Genomic DNA, 13817 nt, shown 5'->3' on the forward strand with positions numbered 1-13817 from the left:
ACATGGGGAAGGGAAAGTGGAAGGATTTACTGATACCACTTGAATTATTCTGGGAGAATACCACTGAAATTAAAAAAAAAACTGTCATGCTAGGAGAAAAGATTAAAAAGTACCCTTTAGCATTTGGTTATATCTTAAATTTGAATAATCAATCAACTTTCACCGATTAAAAATTCCCTTCCAAACAGTTCACTGCATACATAGATGGTGTGTTAAAATAAAAATAGGCCTTGAAACTCTCACTTACAAACAACAGGATAACCATCTCTTCCTGCACAACCTGCTGCTAATGTTCGTCCATCTTCAGAGAAACGAATACAGAAACATCCCATGTCTCCTGTTTTTAAGGAAAAAAGGTACTTGTTTGGCAATCGACACACCTGTAGATCCAAAGTGAAACATTATTTGTAAGCTTGTTTAAATACAATATTATTTGTGTGTGTGTAGGTATATATATATACATACATACTCTACATTTGCAGTTTGTAAGCTTGTTTAAATACAATATTATTTGTGTGTGTGTAGGTATATATATATACATACATACTCTACATTTGCAGTATGTATGCACTGTATGTATGTGTGTATACAGTATGTATATATATATACATATGTGTATGTACTGTATGTATGTGTGTGTGTGTGTGTGTATATATATATATATATATATATATATATATATATATATATATATATATATGGAAAAATTTCATATTCATATAACAAATTGTTTATGACACAAACTTCGGAGGAACAGAAGCTATGTCATCATGATTTGTTTACCTAAACAAGGGTCATATAAGGGGTAGGCAAAAAAGGTAATGAAAAATTGCAGGCAGTGAAATTAGATATATATAAAAAATCAGGAACACACCTAATATTTCTATGGAGATTCTCAGTCATCCAGGTCGTGGTTGTCCCAAAGGAGCTTTTTCAAGAGGTGACTGAAAAAACACCTTTGGGACACCTCAAATTTGGCACTTAATCTCTAAAGCAGTGCTTCTCTCCCACTTCCCTCTGCTCTGGTGAATTTTTCTTATGAGAGACCAAATTATATATCACACTACATGTATTTTAATTTACAAAGAAAAAGCCACTAGGTCATCTTAACTTAGAATATGTTTTTGAATGGGATCCAGTATCATTTATTTTTACTTATACTGCCTTTCTCTATAAATGTTGCTTCCAGAAAATTGCATCCAGATCTGGAGTACATTAGAGTTTGGGAAATAATAGGGGGTTTTTTTTCCTTAGAAAAAAGGTCAGTCATTTATCAGCACATCAACTTTGGCCCTGAACAAACACATTTTAAAATTTGGGATGACTGACATGCCAGTATGAATCTTGCAATAACTACATTTTACAATAGCATTTCATCTTTTTTTTCTCTACACCAAAAGGAGGAAAATGTACATAGGCTTAAAGCTTTTCTTTCAATTTCCAAGCAGAATTCTGGGGATGAAATAGCAATTCAGCACGTCCAAAGAAACAAGCTACTCAAGCTATCATTAGTGTTCTAAGTAGCAGTCTACTTTCTTAAATTTACTAAGTTAACTTTCTCCACTATTCGTATTTTAATAATACAGGTGTTGTATTTTTCTGCAAAAAAAAATCTGCAATTCACCTAGTCATAAATAGCACTAGACATTTCTGAAATAAAAGCTGGAAAAGAAACTTCAAGTCCCTCCTGTTTTTACAAAGTTCATTAAAGTAAGATTGTAACAATAGTTTGATTTTTTTTTTTAAAAAGGCTCATATCAAAGTGTATAAAAATCATCTGAAAATGTTTTTACCTGTCCAGGAAATTTTGACCACTTAAATGGTTCTTCCTTTTTCACTTGACTTCCAGAATTCAGTATTGTTTTGGATGTATCATTTTGTAGATCCAAGAATGATGTGCTATGATATTCTTGCTGAATAGCCATCATAGATCGCAAAGAAGGGTTTACCTAGAAAAAAAATATATGAAAACAATTTGATTTTAATACAAATTTTATAGAAATATGTATATAGTAATGTAAAACAAAAAATATAAAATATGAAAAATATCAAGAAAATGTAATGGACCGTTTAAAGCAGAGGAGGGCACATTAGAATATTCATATTAAAAGTAATTTCATTTAAGTAGATCCAACTGCAAGTTCATCCAGGGTTAGTTAACACGTGCATATATCACTTGATTTCTCCACCCTTAAAATATCGTATTAAGCATGTGATTATGTTCATTTGCAAATGCCTTTCATCAGATTACTACAGGTAGCCCTTGACTTACAACAGTTCATTTAGCAACTGTTTAAAATTACAACGGTGCTGAAAAAAGTGATTTATGACCATTTTTCACAGTTACGACCATTGCAGCATCCCCATGGTCACGTGATCAAAATTCAGAAGCTTGGCTCATATTTATGACCGCTGCTGTGTCCCAAGGTCACGAGATCTCCTTTTGCAACCTTCTGACGAGCAAAGTCAACGAGGAAGCCAGATTCACTTAACAACCGTGTTGCTAACTTAACAACTGTAGCGATTCACTTACACACTGTAGCAAGGAAGGTCGTAAAACAGGGAAAAACTCACTTAAAGAAATGTCTCACTTAACAACAGAAATTTGGGGCTCAATTGCGGTCCTAAGTCAAGACACTACCTGTATTCATCAGGGATACAGATTTTATTCATTAACACCTACAGCTGCTACGTGATGTCATGAAGTCATCAACTGAACCAATTTATACTGCTAGCGTGGCATGTCAAAAGCGTAGTAAATTCTGAAACCTGCAAGCTCATGTATTAAGGTCGGATTGTGCTACAGTAATAACTGTTTCCATGGAAGCATAAGGCATCTTTCTAGGCAGAAATAAGTGTTAGTATGAATACCCAATGAGACAAATCACTAAGGATAATCTCTCTGAGTACTATAAGATAAGACAGAGAGGCTGCTTTCTAAACCTACAGCCTTTAAATCACTAGCTACATGATAGCAGTAAAATTACCGTTAATCAACTTCACTAAAGCAAAATCTGACCAATACAGTCTCAGCTTTAGCGGTCTTCTTTAAAAAAAAAAAAAAAAAAAGAGGAAAACTTCCCAGGTAGTGCAACAGTTTGCTTAGAGACCATTCGAAGTTACAACAGCACCGAAAAAAGTGACTTATGACCATTGTTCACACTTATGACTGTTGCAGCCTGCCCGTGGTCATGTGATTTACATTTGGATGATGGATAACTGACTCATATTTATGACAGTTGCAGTGTCCCGGGATCACACAATCCCCCTTTTCCAGCCTTCTGACAAGCAAAATCAATGGGGAAACCAGATTCACTTAACTAACTTACTAATTTAACATCTTCAGTGATTCCCTTAAGAAATGTGGCAAGAAAAGCCATAAAATGGGGCAAAACTCACTTAACAAATTTCTCACTTAGCAACATAAATTGTGGTTGTAACTCGAGGGACTACCTATATGAATGAATGAACGAATGAATGTACACATACACACACACACACACACACACACACAAGAGACACTTCAGAATTTAACACAAGTGAAAATATTTTTCTCTTTGCGGCTAGTAATAAAAAGGCCAGGAAGGAACAAAGAAAGACGTTATTTTGTCATGGTCACGCATTTTAAAGACACTTAAGTTAACATACATGATCGGGAAGTTTAATGCCTTTTACAGTCACATACAATGTTGAAGGATAATTGTTTCTAGGACATTTTGCCCACCAGTCGTAAACTTCCACAACATGCAGTTGTGACCTGGTCCTTCGAGGAGGCGAGTACAACTGAAGACGTACTTTTCCACCAATGTTCAGAACTCTATTTGCACCAACAAGCTGAAAATGACAAAATAATTAAGATGGGTAAAAAACATACATTACAATGAGGTATTTTATTAATGAAAGGACAAATAACAGCACTCTAAAACCATGCACAACAAATGTGGTGTTGCAGCTAGGACCGGGGAGACCTGGAATCATCCCACCCTAACCATGAAAACTCATTAGGTGGTATTAAGGCTATTCTCTTTCAAGCCAATCTACCTCATAGGATTATTGTGAGGATGACATAAGCCCTCCCCAAGCTCTTTTGAGCTTCTAGGTCAGGGGTGTCAAACTCAATTTCACTGAGGGCCGCATCAGCATTGCGGTTGCCCTCGGGGGGCTGGGTGGGTATGGCCAGATTGGGTGCAGCCTACTGGGTGGGTGTGGATGGAGTGGGTGTGGCCTACTGGGTGGGCGTGGCCAGTTCTACATCATTCGCGTCAAGGGTGCCTGAGGAGGCCTGGGCAGGAGTGGGACAGATCTGAGAGTCTCTGGCAGAAGGGGGTGGGACCGGGGCAAGTGCCAAGCATGGTCCACCGGGGCAAGTGCCAAGGCATGGTCCACTGGGGCAAGTGCCAAGATGGCCACCACAAAATTGTACATTGGCTCCCAGCTGGCCTGGGCCAGGGCCAAGGCAGCGGGGGCCGTTCCCTCACTGTTTCCAGGATGGCTTCGCGGGCCACATGAAACCAATTCGCGGGCCACATCCGGCCCCCCCGGGCCTTGTGTTTGACATGTCTGTTCTAGGTATTAATAAATTGAAGCAATAACAATTAACAGTAGTTTAATAATTGAAGTAACAATGAACCACAGGTTTCCTATCAGAAAAGACAATCCACATATTGACACAAACAGGTCATCTGTTTAGTTACCGTTATGTCCCCTGGGGCTCACAATGACATCACACAGCCAAGACACAGTTGGCAATACTTTCTGATTAGTCTGGTGATTTTGCAACTTGTATTGCTGTCATCACTACTGACTCAGAAACAAACTGGCTTTGTGTTTCATTAAACGGTCCCAGAATAAATCCAGGAAAGCAAGCATAAATAGGTACCACGTATTTCATCAGAAATCCAAACAGAAATAATTGCGGACACGCTCCATCCAACTCTTCAATAATGGGGCTGGATGGATATATGATCTGCTATATTTTGCAAACTGAAATTGAAATGTGAACTAGTTGAACTATACCTTGACTAATCTTCTGTCTATATACAAAGTTTATTCTTTGACTATACGCAAAGCAATTTTTTGTTTATCTTTGCGCAGACTTGTTTAATGCTTCAGTACAATGTTTCCATTAAAATAAAAAATAAAAACCTTTAGAAATGCCCAACAGATTTTCCGAAAGCCGCTTTCCTGAGCTTGAATATCAAAATTGGCCTTTGCGTCATTCATGCTCAAAAAATCAAGGATCTGGAAGTAGAAAACACATTTTATTCAGTTTACATTTCTGTAATTACAATAATAGAAAATATCAGTTCATTTTGCTGGATTTTTCTTAAACCCTTTGTACATATTAGTTTCTATGATGAAGATTTCTTGTGGCAAATATAATAAACAGCTGAGATATATAGGGGACAGCAATCTAAAGCCTTGCTGTATTTGATGAATTTCAGATCTCACTCAGGATGCTATAAAAACAGTGGATGTGAGCTTCACCAAAAGAAAATGCTTTTAAAAGCGTATATGCAAACTAGATGTAAACTATTATTATGGATCAAAGAAACTTCCCAGATGACACTCCTTTTGCTTTGATTCTAAATGTGTCTCCCTCCCTAGCAGCCAAGTATTCAGTAAAGCAGTAAAACAGCTAATTGGGTTATTAGGAGACCTGAAAGTGAAATATTGTAACTCTCTGATGTTTCAAAATGGCCTAAGCACATCTTTAAATTTCACAAACTGACCAAAATTTTTAAAATGAAAATGTTCTTATCCTGCTTCCACCACCAAAAGTGCATCATTCCTAGACAATCCAGTACTGAAATTATGCATTTTACCCCTAAGAGGAAAGATAGAGAAAGTATTTGCCAGAAGGAACAGAAGATAAAATGGAAATGACCAATGAGTCATTCTGTACCTCAAAAAACAGAATTACTTTGGGGCTCCCTTCAGCATCTTGGAGAAAATAGTTAAAACGTTCATTGAATAGTATTTGTTCCTCCCATTCTGGTAGTGTTGATTTAAACTGTCTGAAATCGTAAGGCTGGGTCATAATAGGAAGAATATGCCCCACTTTCTCTTGTTCATAGAAGGATGAAACTTGTCGACTGCTACATAAAAACAATACATTCAACTGAATTGTGTCTTGTTTTTATTATAATTGTCTACAGAGTAAGTAGCTTTAATTTAATAGAAAATGTGTTCAACATCCAACTATCAACCAGCTTAAACGACCCACTTCAAGGCATAATGAGATTTGTTTGTCTTTGGGGTGTCCTTGGATTCTTCCTTTGGATTGGTTCAAATACTGGGCTAAACCAAAAACAAACAAATAACATTGAGTATCAGCTTTATGAGCAAATCAAAATATAGTGAACTTATTCAGATTATTCTAAGCAAAGTCCAAACCACAATGAAATACAAAAAAGTGAATTAACGTGTGTTTGGTGCAGGTCTAATGTTACAGAACATCACAGAAGGATAACCTTAAGAGGAACAAAATTAGAAGAAGCTTGAATATCTTCATTTATTTGTTATCACTTAAAACCAATTCTTACAGAGATGTTAAAACATTGTAGGCATACTGCAATGGAAAGTACTTCATATCAAGCAGGCTAAAATTGTCAAAAGTTCAATGGAGCCTGTTCCCTGTAGAGTGTGCATAAGATAGTAGCAAATATTACAGATTAAGGAATAAGCAATTTCTTTATTTTCCTCTTTTTAAATAGTGTAGATTAGATATAATACTGACTCCAGCTATGGTGCATTCTTGACCTTATCATCAAAACTCTTAATATGATCTTTCTGGAAAATCCCAAGATTATTATCCTGGAGAGAAACTGGGCATATTTTACAAGCTGTCCTATTTGAAATGAATGTTCATTACATCTATTGTTATCTGACCATCCAACAAACATACAAACAGTATTTGCATTAAATTCAACTGGCAATGAGAATTATTATTTGAAATTACAAAAGAATGATAAATTCTTAAAACATCTCAAATTGCAATCCAAAATCCAAATACTGGCTCCATCTAAACCTGCTACAGCATAGGAATCTCAAATAAATGAGAATTATTATGGTGCAGAAATAATTAAGGAATATTAAATAAGCTACATTTTTATTTGACACATTTTTGTTTCAACACATTGAATGAACCTCATTTAATTGGGTTATTTATATCTATGTGGATCTACAAAAACTATATGTTTATCTAAGCTTCTTATGGACAAATTAATTAACACCAAGAATAAAAAAAATCTTCAGTAAGTCAGTAAAATTACCTATTCTCTTTCTTCACATATAAACCAGTTTTCACATCGATCACATGAACCTTAACCATTGGATGGGATACCATAAAATCAGTTTTAAGTCGATCAGTTCGATGGATATAAACCCCTAAAACAAGGTTATCATCAAAATCAGGTTTTGATTCTTGTGAAAGATTCCCAGCAGTCATGTGTAAGGTATTTTCTTTCATGTTTTCAGTATCTTCTTCTGGAGCTAGGAGAAAGAAAAAATAGGCTTTAGTAAAAATTGAGAACTACTGTTAAGTTTATTGCTGCAATTACCAGTAAACCTACAATTTAAAAATTTGTCTTAAATGAATTTTCAGTTAACTTATTTATTATGAGTCAGACATGATTTCCATGCGTAACAGCTGCTCTGAATGATTCAATAGCATGAACACTTTAACATAGAAAGTACTTCTGCCTAGGAACTGTCAGAAATCTTAGTGACTTCATGAAGAGGCAGGAATAAAACTGGCAACCCCAACTAGACATGACTAGGTACATTTAGGTTTTAAATTGTAAAGTGGATGTCTTAAGTCTCTCAAGACTTAAACACACACATTTCACCCTCTAAAACCCCACAATAAGGAATTAAGTAAAGTTCTGTGCCACCTATCTCACACTTCGAGGCAACTCTAGCCAGTATTTATTTATTTATTTTCTACCTTATTTTTGCAAATAACTCAAGACAGCGAACATATCCAACATACTTTCCGCCTACTAATTTCCCCACAATAACCCTGTGAGGTGAGCTGGGCTGAGAGTGAGTCAATGGCTCAAGATTACCCAGCTAGTTAAGGTGGGACTTGAACTCATCATCTCCGGTTTTCTAGCCTGATGCCTTAACCCAGACAAGTCAAACTTGCGATGTCATGTGATATCGCGAGATATATCAGAACTTTTTCCACATTGCCAGCAATGAGGTGGGCGCGGTTTCCTCATGATGCATCCGTCCCGTGGACTGGCAATTTGACACCCCTGCCTTAACCACTAGACCAAACTGGCTCTCTTTATTATGTCTGATATTATTAAAACAGCTCTACCAGCACCACTATTTACAAACACAACTCAACAGTGGGCATATATAACATACTGGCCCAATGCTTGTGAAAATAGCCAGATCTTCTCAACTACAAACAGGAGCCATTATCTCAATCTTGCTAATACAAAACCAGTGGATTACTGTTCTGATCTTTAGGCCACAAAGACGGCGCGATTTGGGCAACCAATACACACTACAGGCCTCTTAACTGAGAATTACTTCGGTTAGAAAACATTTAAAGGATTCTATTTCTAGTCACACAAACCTTTTGGGGATTTTCTTTTTGCTTTTTTGCCTTTAGTTTCCTGCTCTATTAACAGGTCACCTTCTTCAAATTTGGATACAAATGGCTTTTCCAAAGATCTCTTTTTCTTGGTATTTTCTTCCTCTGGCTCATGTTGCAATTCAGAGAGGGACATTGCACTGAATGAAAGAAGTCATGTGGTTAACAAGGATATTTAGGATTTGAAATATACTACCAGATTTAGTGGTTTAATAATTACATTCTGTAACATAGGCAAACAACATACACATTCAGGCTGGCTTGAATGGATTTATCTGAGACATCTCACCCCACAGTTTGTTCGGGAAACGTTTATTGAAAATCTCATCCTATCAAGCTGGATCTGGGGTAGGATAAGCGCGGAATCATGGTGAAGCACAAAATGAGGGATGGCATGGCTAAAAGTCTAAGCAACGTGACAAGGAAGGTATGGTTTCATTCTTCGTTGCTACAGGTAGTCCTCAACCTATGATCAGTCGCTTAGTAATCGTTCAAAATTACAACAGACTTCCCCAAAGGTACATAAAACCCTAAAGGTCTAATGGCTGCCTCTCCCTAAAGTCACATGACTGCATTTGAAGAGCTTGGCAACAGGCCTGCATTTATGGCTGTTTGCAGTGTCACATGGCCCTGTAACCACATTTTACATTTTGCCAAAAATTACTTCCAGTTTTCAGCAAAAACATTCCACAGTGAACAATGACTGCCACATTCGCTTAATGACCATCACAAGAAAGGTTGAAAAAGCAGGTCTGTCACGTGGGTGACCTACCTTACAACTGTCATGACTTAGGGCAGGCTCTTATCCAATCCAATTCCAACTACCTATTCTGTCATTTCCTCTTTACAAACCACGGTATAGTTTTGTAAGGAAACAAAAGTGGTTCACTGAATGTCTCCCCCCCCCCCAATATGACAGAGTCATTATATTTTCTTTACAAAACCATATGGAATTATTTCTGATGTCAACAATAATGCAACCCAAACAGCTGTCACAAATCTTCCATCCACACACATTTATCACTTACTATTATACCTAGTTTGAGATTCAGAGGAAACCAGTACTTCTTTTTTCTTTTTCTTCTTTTTTCTCACTTCACTGTTCAACATTGTTTCGTGGCTTTGAGCGCTGGGAATGAATTCAGACATCTGTTCTTTCAGTTTCTTTTTTATTTTTTTCTTAATTGCACTTGCTTCTTCCTCAGCCACTTGCTGTTCATAGGCTTGAATTAACTGTTCTTCTTCCTCATCTAATCCAGATCTGTCTCGCAGTCCACTCAAGGCACCTTTCACGTTGCTGTCCCCTTCCCAGTGAACTGCATCTGCCTGCAATACGCTTCCTGTTTTTTTCTTTGTAAAAACTTGAATCTGCTTTTCAGAACTATCTAACTTGGTTTCAGATACCTTTTCTTCCTCATTAAGTTGTTTCTGTAGGGCTGCCTTTTTCTTCTTCTGAAGCCCAACTTGCTTGCTTTCCCCTTTGCTAACAACATTGTTTGTTTCTTCTTCAATGGATGCTTTATCTCTCAACGTACGTTTTGGGATCCGCGGACTACTTTCCTCGGGGTTATACGTTTGGTTTATAATTGGCTCATTTTCACTTCCTTTGGTCAGATGATTTTTTAATGTCTCCAGCTGTAATCAAAACACTGGGAAGTCATTTTATCTGTATGCTATTATGCAATTATTATAAGAATAAGTACTATGTTTTATTAATATTTCACTTTTAGTGTTTGAAGGGGAACAATTAAAATTTACTTGCACTTCAAGAGTCAACCAACAGATGGAATTCATATAAAGCATGAAAAGATTATAGGTTTGAGCAAGTTTTTTTAAATGTAACTCTTATAAGAAAAAGCCCCTGCAAAATTGCTCTGTCAGCATGCCATGCTGAAAAACATACATTCAAGTATAATGAAAAGAACATGCTACGCTTATACTTAACATAAATATTACTTGTGGAAAAGGTATAATTTACTGACCACGGACCTAGTAACTGAAATAATATTTAACAAAAAATGCTTATAATAATCAAGATAGTTTAAACATTTGATTTTCAAACTTTTTAAAAGGGATATATCCACACTGCAATCTGGTAATCTGAAATTACAATACACAGAGTCATATGCATTTCTTTATATTAGATATATTTTGTCAGAAGACTGAGCAACGAAATTCAATTTCTGATTATAACTTTTGGAAATAATTAAAACTTATTTATAAATATGTACATCCTCTATTTGAATTCTGTAAAAATTCTGATTTATTTTGTCTAAACTAATTTTCTATTCCTTTCCTAATCACCTTCTGATGTTTTCTGTATTAACTATAACCTTCATTTCTTAATCTCGCTCCCAATTCATTTTTCTCTCAAAAGAAATCTTGTCATTCTCTTCTTAAGGCCACTGGAGACTGGTTGTGTATAATTATTCTTTGGAATACATGTATACTTATTCCAAGACTTCACTTTATTTAGATAATAAAAAACATGTTTCATTTAGAATTATCATTATTAGTGGTAATTGTTCAGGAAAATCCTGTGGACTTTTAGTGCCTGCATTGTTTATTTAGAATACTTTCATTCAATTCTATATTAGACCAAATTTCAGGACAATGTCCAGCATAAATATGCACAAAAGTTTCTCAAATCTGTACCAAAAAAAGCACAATGGAAAAATAATAAAATACTGAATCAGGATTGCAAGAAATACACATTTTTGAGAGACAAAGTAATGAAAGGATTATGAAGAAAAGAGGACTAAAATCAGATTTGCTGAAAAATATGTTCTGAAAGTTTCCTAAACTTATTCTGCCAGCAAAAAAATAAAAATAAATCAAATTCTCTTTGAATTTATGTATTTGTAATCCCTAAAAATGCACATTTTAAAGGATATTTTTGATCACAAGCATGCCAAATCAGACAAGGAAATAAATTAAGGAATATGCAAAACATACCATTCTGAGGTCAAACTTTAAGGAGAATTTTGCTGAATTTCTCCTTTGGACCATACATTGGCCATTCCAGATACTGCAATAATTTCCCTGGATTAAAAGCCACATTCCCCTTGGTTTTTCTTCCTATTCCATTCTGCTGCCCTCATCCTGTACCCTACCATGTGCAGAGATCCTTAACCTTCAGAGCATATTTTCAGGATACAAAAATCATAACCATAGATGAAGGGATATTAACAAAGATTGCATATTGTGTTCATTTAGTCTGAAAATGTCTCTTTGAAACACAACTTCTCCCTACCAGGCAACTTTTCCTGGAGGCCAATCATAACTTTCAAACTTGTGGTGCAAGGAAAAGGATAAAGCAGAATCATGTCATCCCACTTTAATAGCCCTATAGAAACAAGTTTTAAATCTCAAAGTATATTTTCAAGTTATGTTTTTTTTTACTCTAAAATGGAGCAAATAATATAGGGTGAAGGTATGAATCTATAAAGCAGACATGTCAAACTCACGACATCACGTGACATCAAGCAACGTATCGGGACGGTTTTGCCATTGCCAGCAATGGGGTGGGCGCGGCTTCTGCGTGACGCGTCCGGCCCATGGGCTGGCAGTTTGACATCCCTGCTATAAAGCTTCATCAATCCATGTCCTTCAAAATGTATTGACCCTGCAAAGACCAATCAAAACTCCCTGACACTATTTATGAAAGTGAATTTGGAAAGATTATGCTTTACTTTTCTGAAGCAACAAACATTTATTCATAAGTATATCCAACTCACCACAATATTCTCTGGGATGCTTATCTGTTTTTTTTTAATTTTCTTTTTATCAATTAGACCAGAATGATTCTTGAATATTTCTTCAAAACGAACCTTTGTTTTTGCCTTGGCTTCGCTCTCAACTGGGAAGTTTAAAATACAATTTGATAACTTGGTTTATTAGATAAGACAGACTATCACATTTCCAAATAATATATAAAAGAAACTTAGAATGAACAATTCCATGCACAGAATTGTAAAAAACAAAGAAATATAGCAGGCCTTATTGCAAAAAGGAACAGATAATTAACAGATGGCTTCAGAGTATCTGAATACATAAGTGTTACATATGTCTTATGGGCCACCATTAACATCTTTATATCATGGGTATCCAACCTTTTGGCTTGCCTGGGCTGCATTCAGAGAAGAGGAATTGTCTTGGGCCATACATAAAATATATAATATAGTTGATATATATAAATCACATACAGTAATAGTGTTAAACATTTACGATCTTGTGGGGCCGCATTACTAGCTTTCCAGGGCTGCATGCAGTCCATAGGCCATGGGTTGGACATGTCTGCTTTACTCATACAGTAACTGTATAAAATTCTAGGCAGTTCACAATATCAGTAAAATATAGAAATATAAAAAATAAACAATAAAGAATTACAGCAATAACAGAAATATGTAAGAACAGCATGAGAATTACACATTGAAAGATCTCTTTAATAGGAAAATTAAAGAGTAAGGAAGTCAGAAAAGTCTGCACCAGAAATAATATTCTTTAAAGCAAGAAAACTTAAAGTAAATAGTTTTGTTTTGGATTGTTTTCTAAAAACACACACAATTGTTATAGATTGTACAAAATATATCAAAACATTAAAGTTTGCACCTGCTGGCATTTTCACATCTCTCAAATATGAAACTATTATACTTTTCTTTGTCCAAGTTCTTCATTCTGCATATAAAAACAGAATATATGTTGCTATTAATGAAAAGAACAGTTGTGTCCAATCACAATAAACAAAACAATACCAAAACGTTTTGTAAGGTTATTCACTATAAAGTCAATGGTTATTTATTACACTAAGACAGGAAGACAGTTTCAAGTTCATCTTCAGCCTAGCTCTCTCTGGACTGTTATTATCTCACAACCCATCCCACAACAACAACAACAACAACAACAACAACAACAACAACAACAACAATAATAATAATAATAATAATAATAATTATTATTATTATTATTATTATTATTATAATAAAGTTGGAAGGGCCCTTGGAGGTCATGTAGTCCAACCTCCTGCTCAGGCAGGAAACCCTATACCATTTCGGACAAATGGCTGTCCAGTTTCTTCTTAAAAACTTCCAGTGTTGGAGCATTCACCGCTTCTGGAGGCAGGTTGTTCCACTGGTTAATTGTTCTAACTGTCAGGAAGTTTCTCCTTAGTTCTAGGTTGCTTCTCTCTTTGGTTAGTTTCCACCCATTG

At 35.7% G+C, this 13817-nt stretch overlaps 1 protein-coding gene across 1 annotated transcript in view; it reads right to left on the reverse strand.

Annotated features, from left to right (window-relative positions):
- AHI1 (Abelson helper integration site 1) overlaps window positions 1-13817 on the reverse strand; it is a 95888-nt gene that overhangs the window by 61027 nt on the left and 21044 nt on the right. The window contains exons 2-11 of the mRNA XM_015813839.1: window positions 13220-13285; window positions 12346-12467; window positions 9645-10243; window positions 8591-8748; window positions 7275-7494; window positions 5906-6098; window positions 5146-5241; window positions 3649-3834; window positions 1794-1949; window positions 248-380 (exon numbers count right to left, since the gene is read on the reverse strand). Of these exons, the coding sequence (XP_015669325.1) occupies window positions 248-380; window positions 1794-1949; window positions 3649-3834; window positions 5146-5241; window positions 5906-6098; window positions 7275-7494; window positions 8591-8748; window positions 9645-10243; window positions 12346-12467; window positions 13220-13229 (1873 nt within the window). The 5' untranslated portion in view covers window positions 13230-13285. The remainder of the gene's footprint in view (window positions 1-247; window positions 381-1793; window positions 1950-3648; window positions 3835-5145; window positions 5242-5905; window positions 6099-7274; window positions 7495-8590; window positions 8749-9644; window positions 10244-12345; window positions 12468-13219; window positions 13286-13817) is intronic.

This window comes from Protobothrops mucrosquamatus, unplaced genomic scaffold (genome assembly GCF_001527695.2).
Source record: "Protobothrops mucrosquamatus isolate PMUCROS unplaced genomic scaffold, P.Mucros_1.0 scaffold_75, whole genome shotgun sequence".
NCBI lineage: Eukaryota > Metazoa > Chordata > Lepidosauria > Squamata > Viperidae > Protobothrops > Protobothrops mucrosquamatus.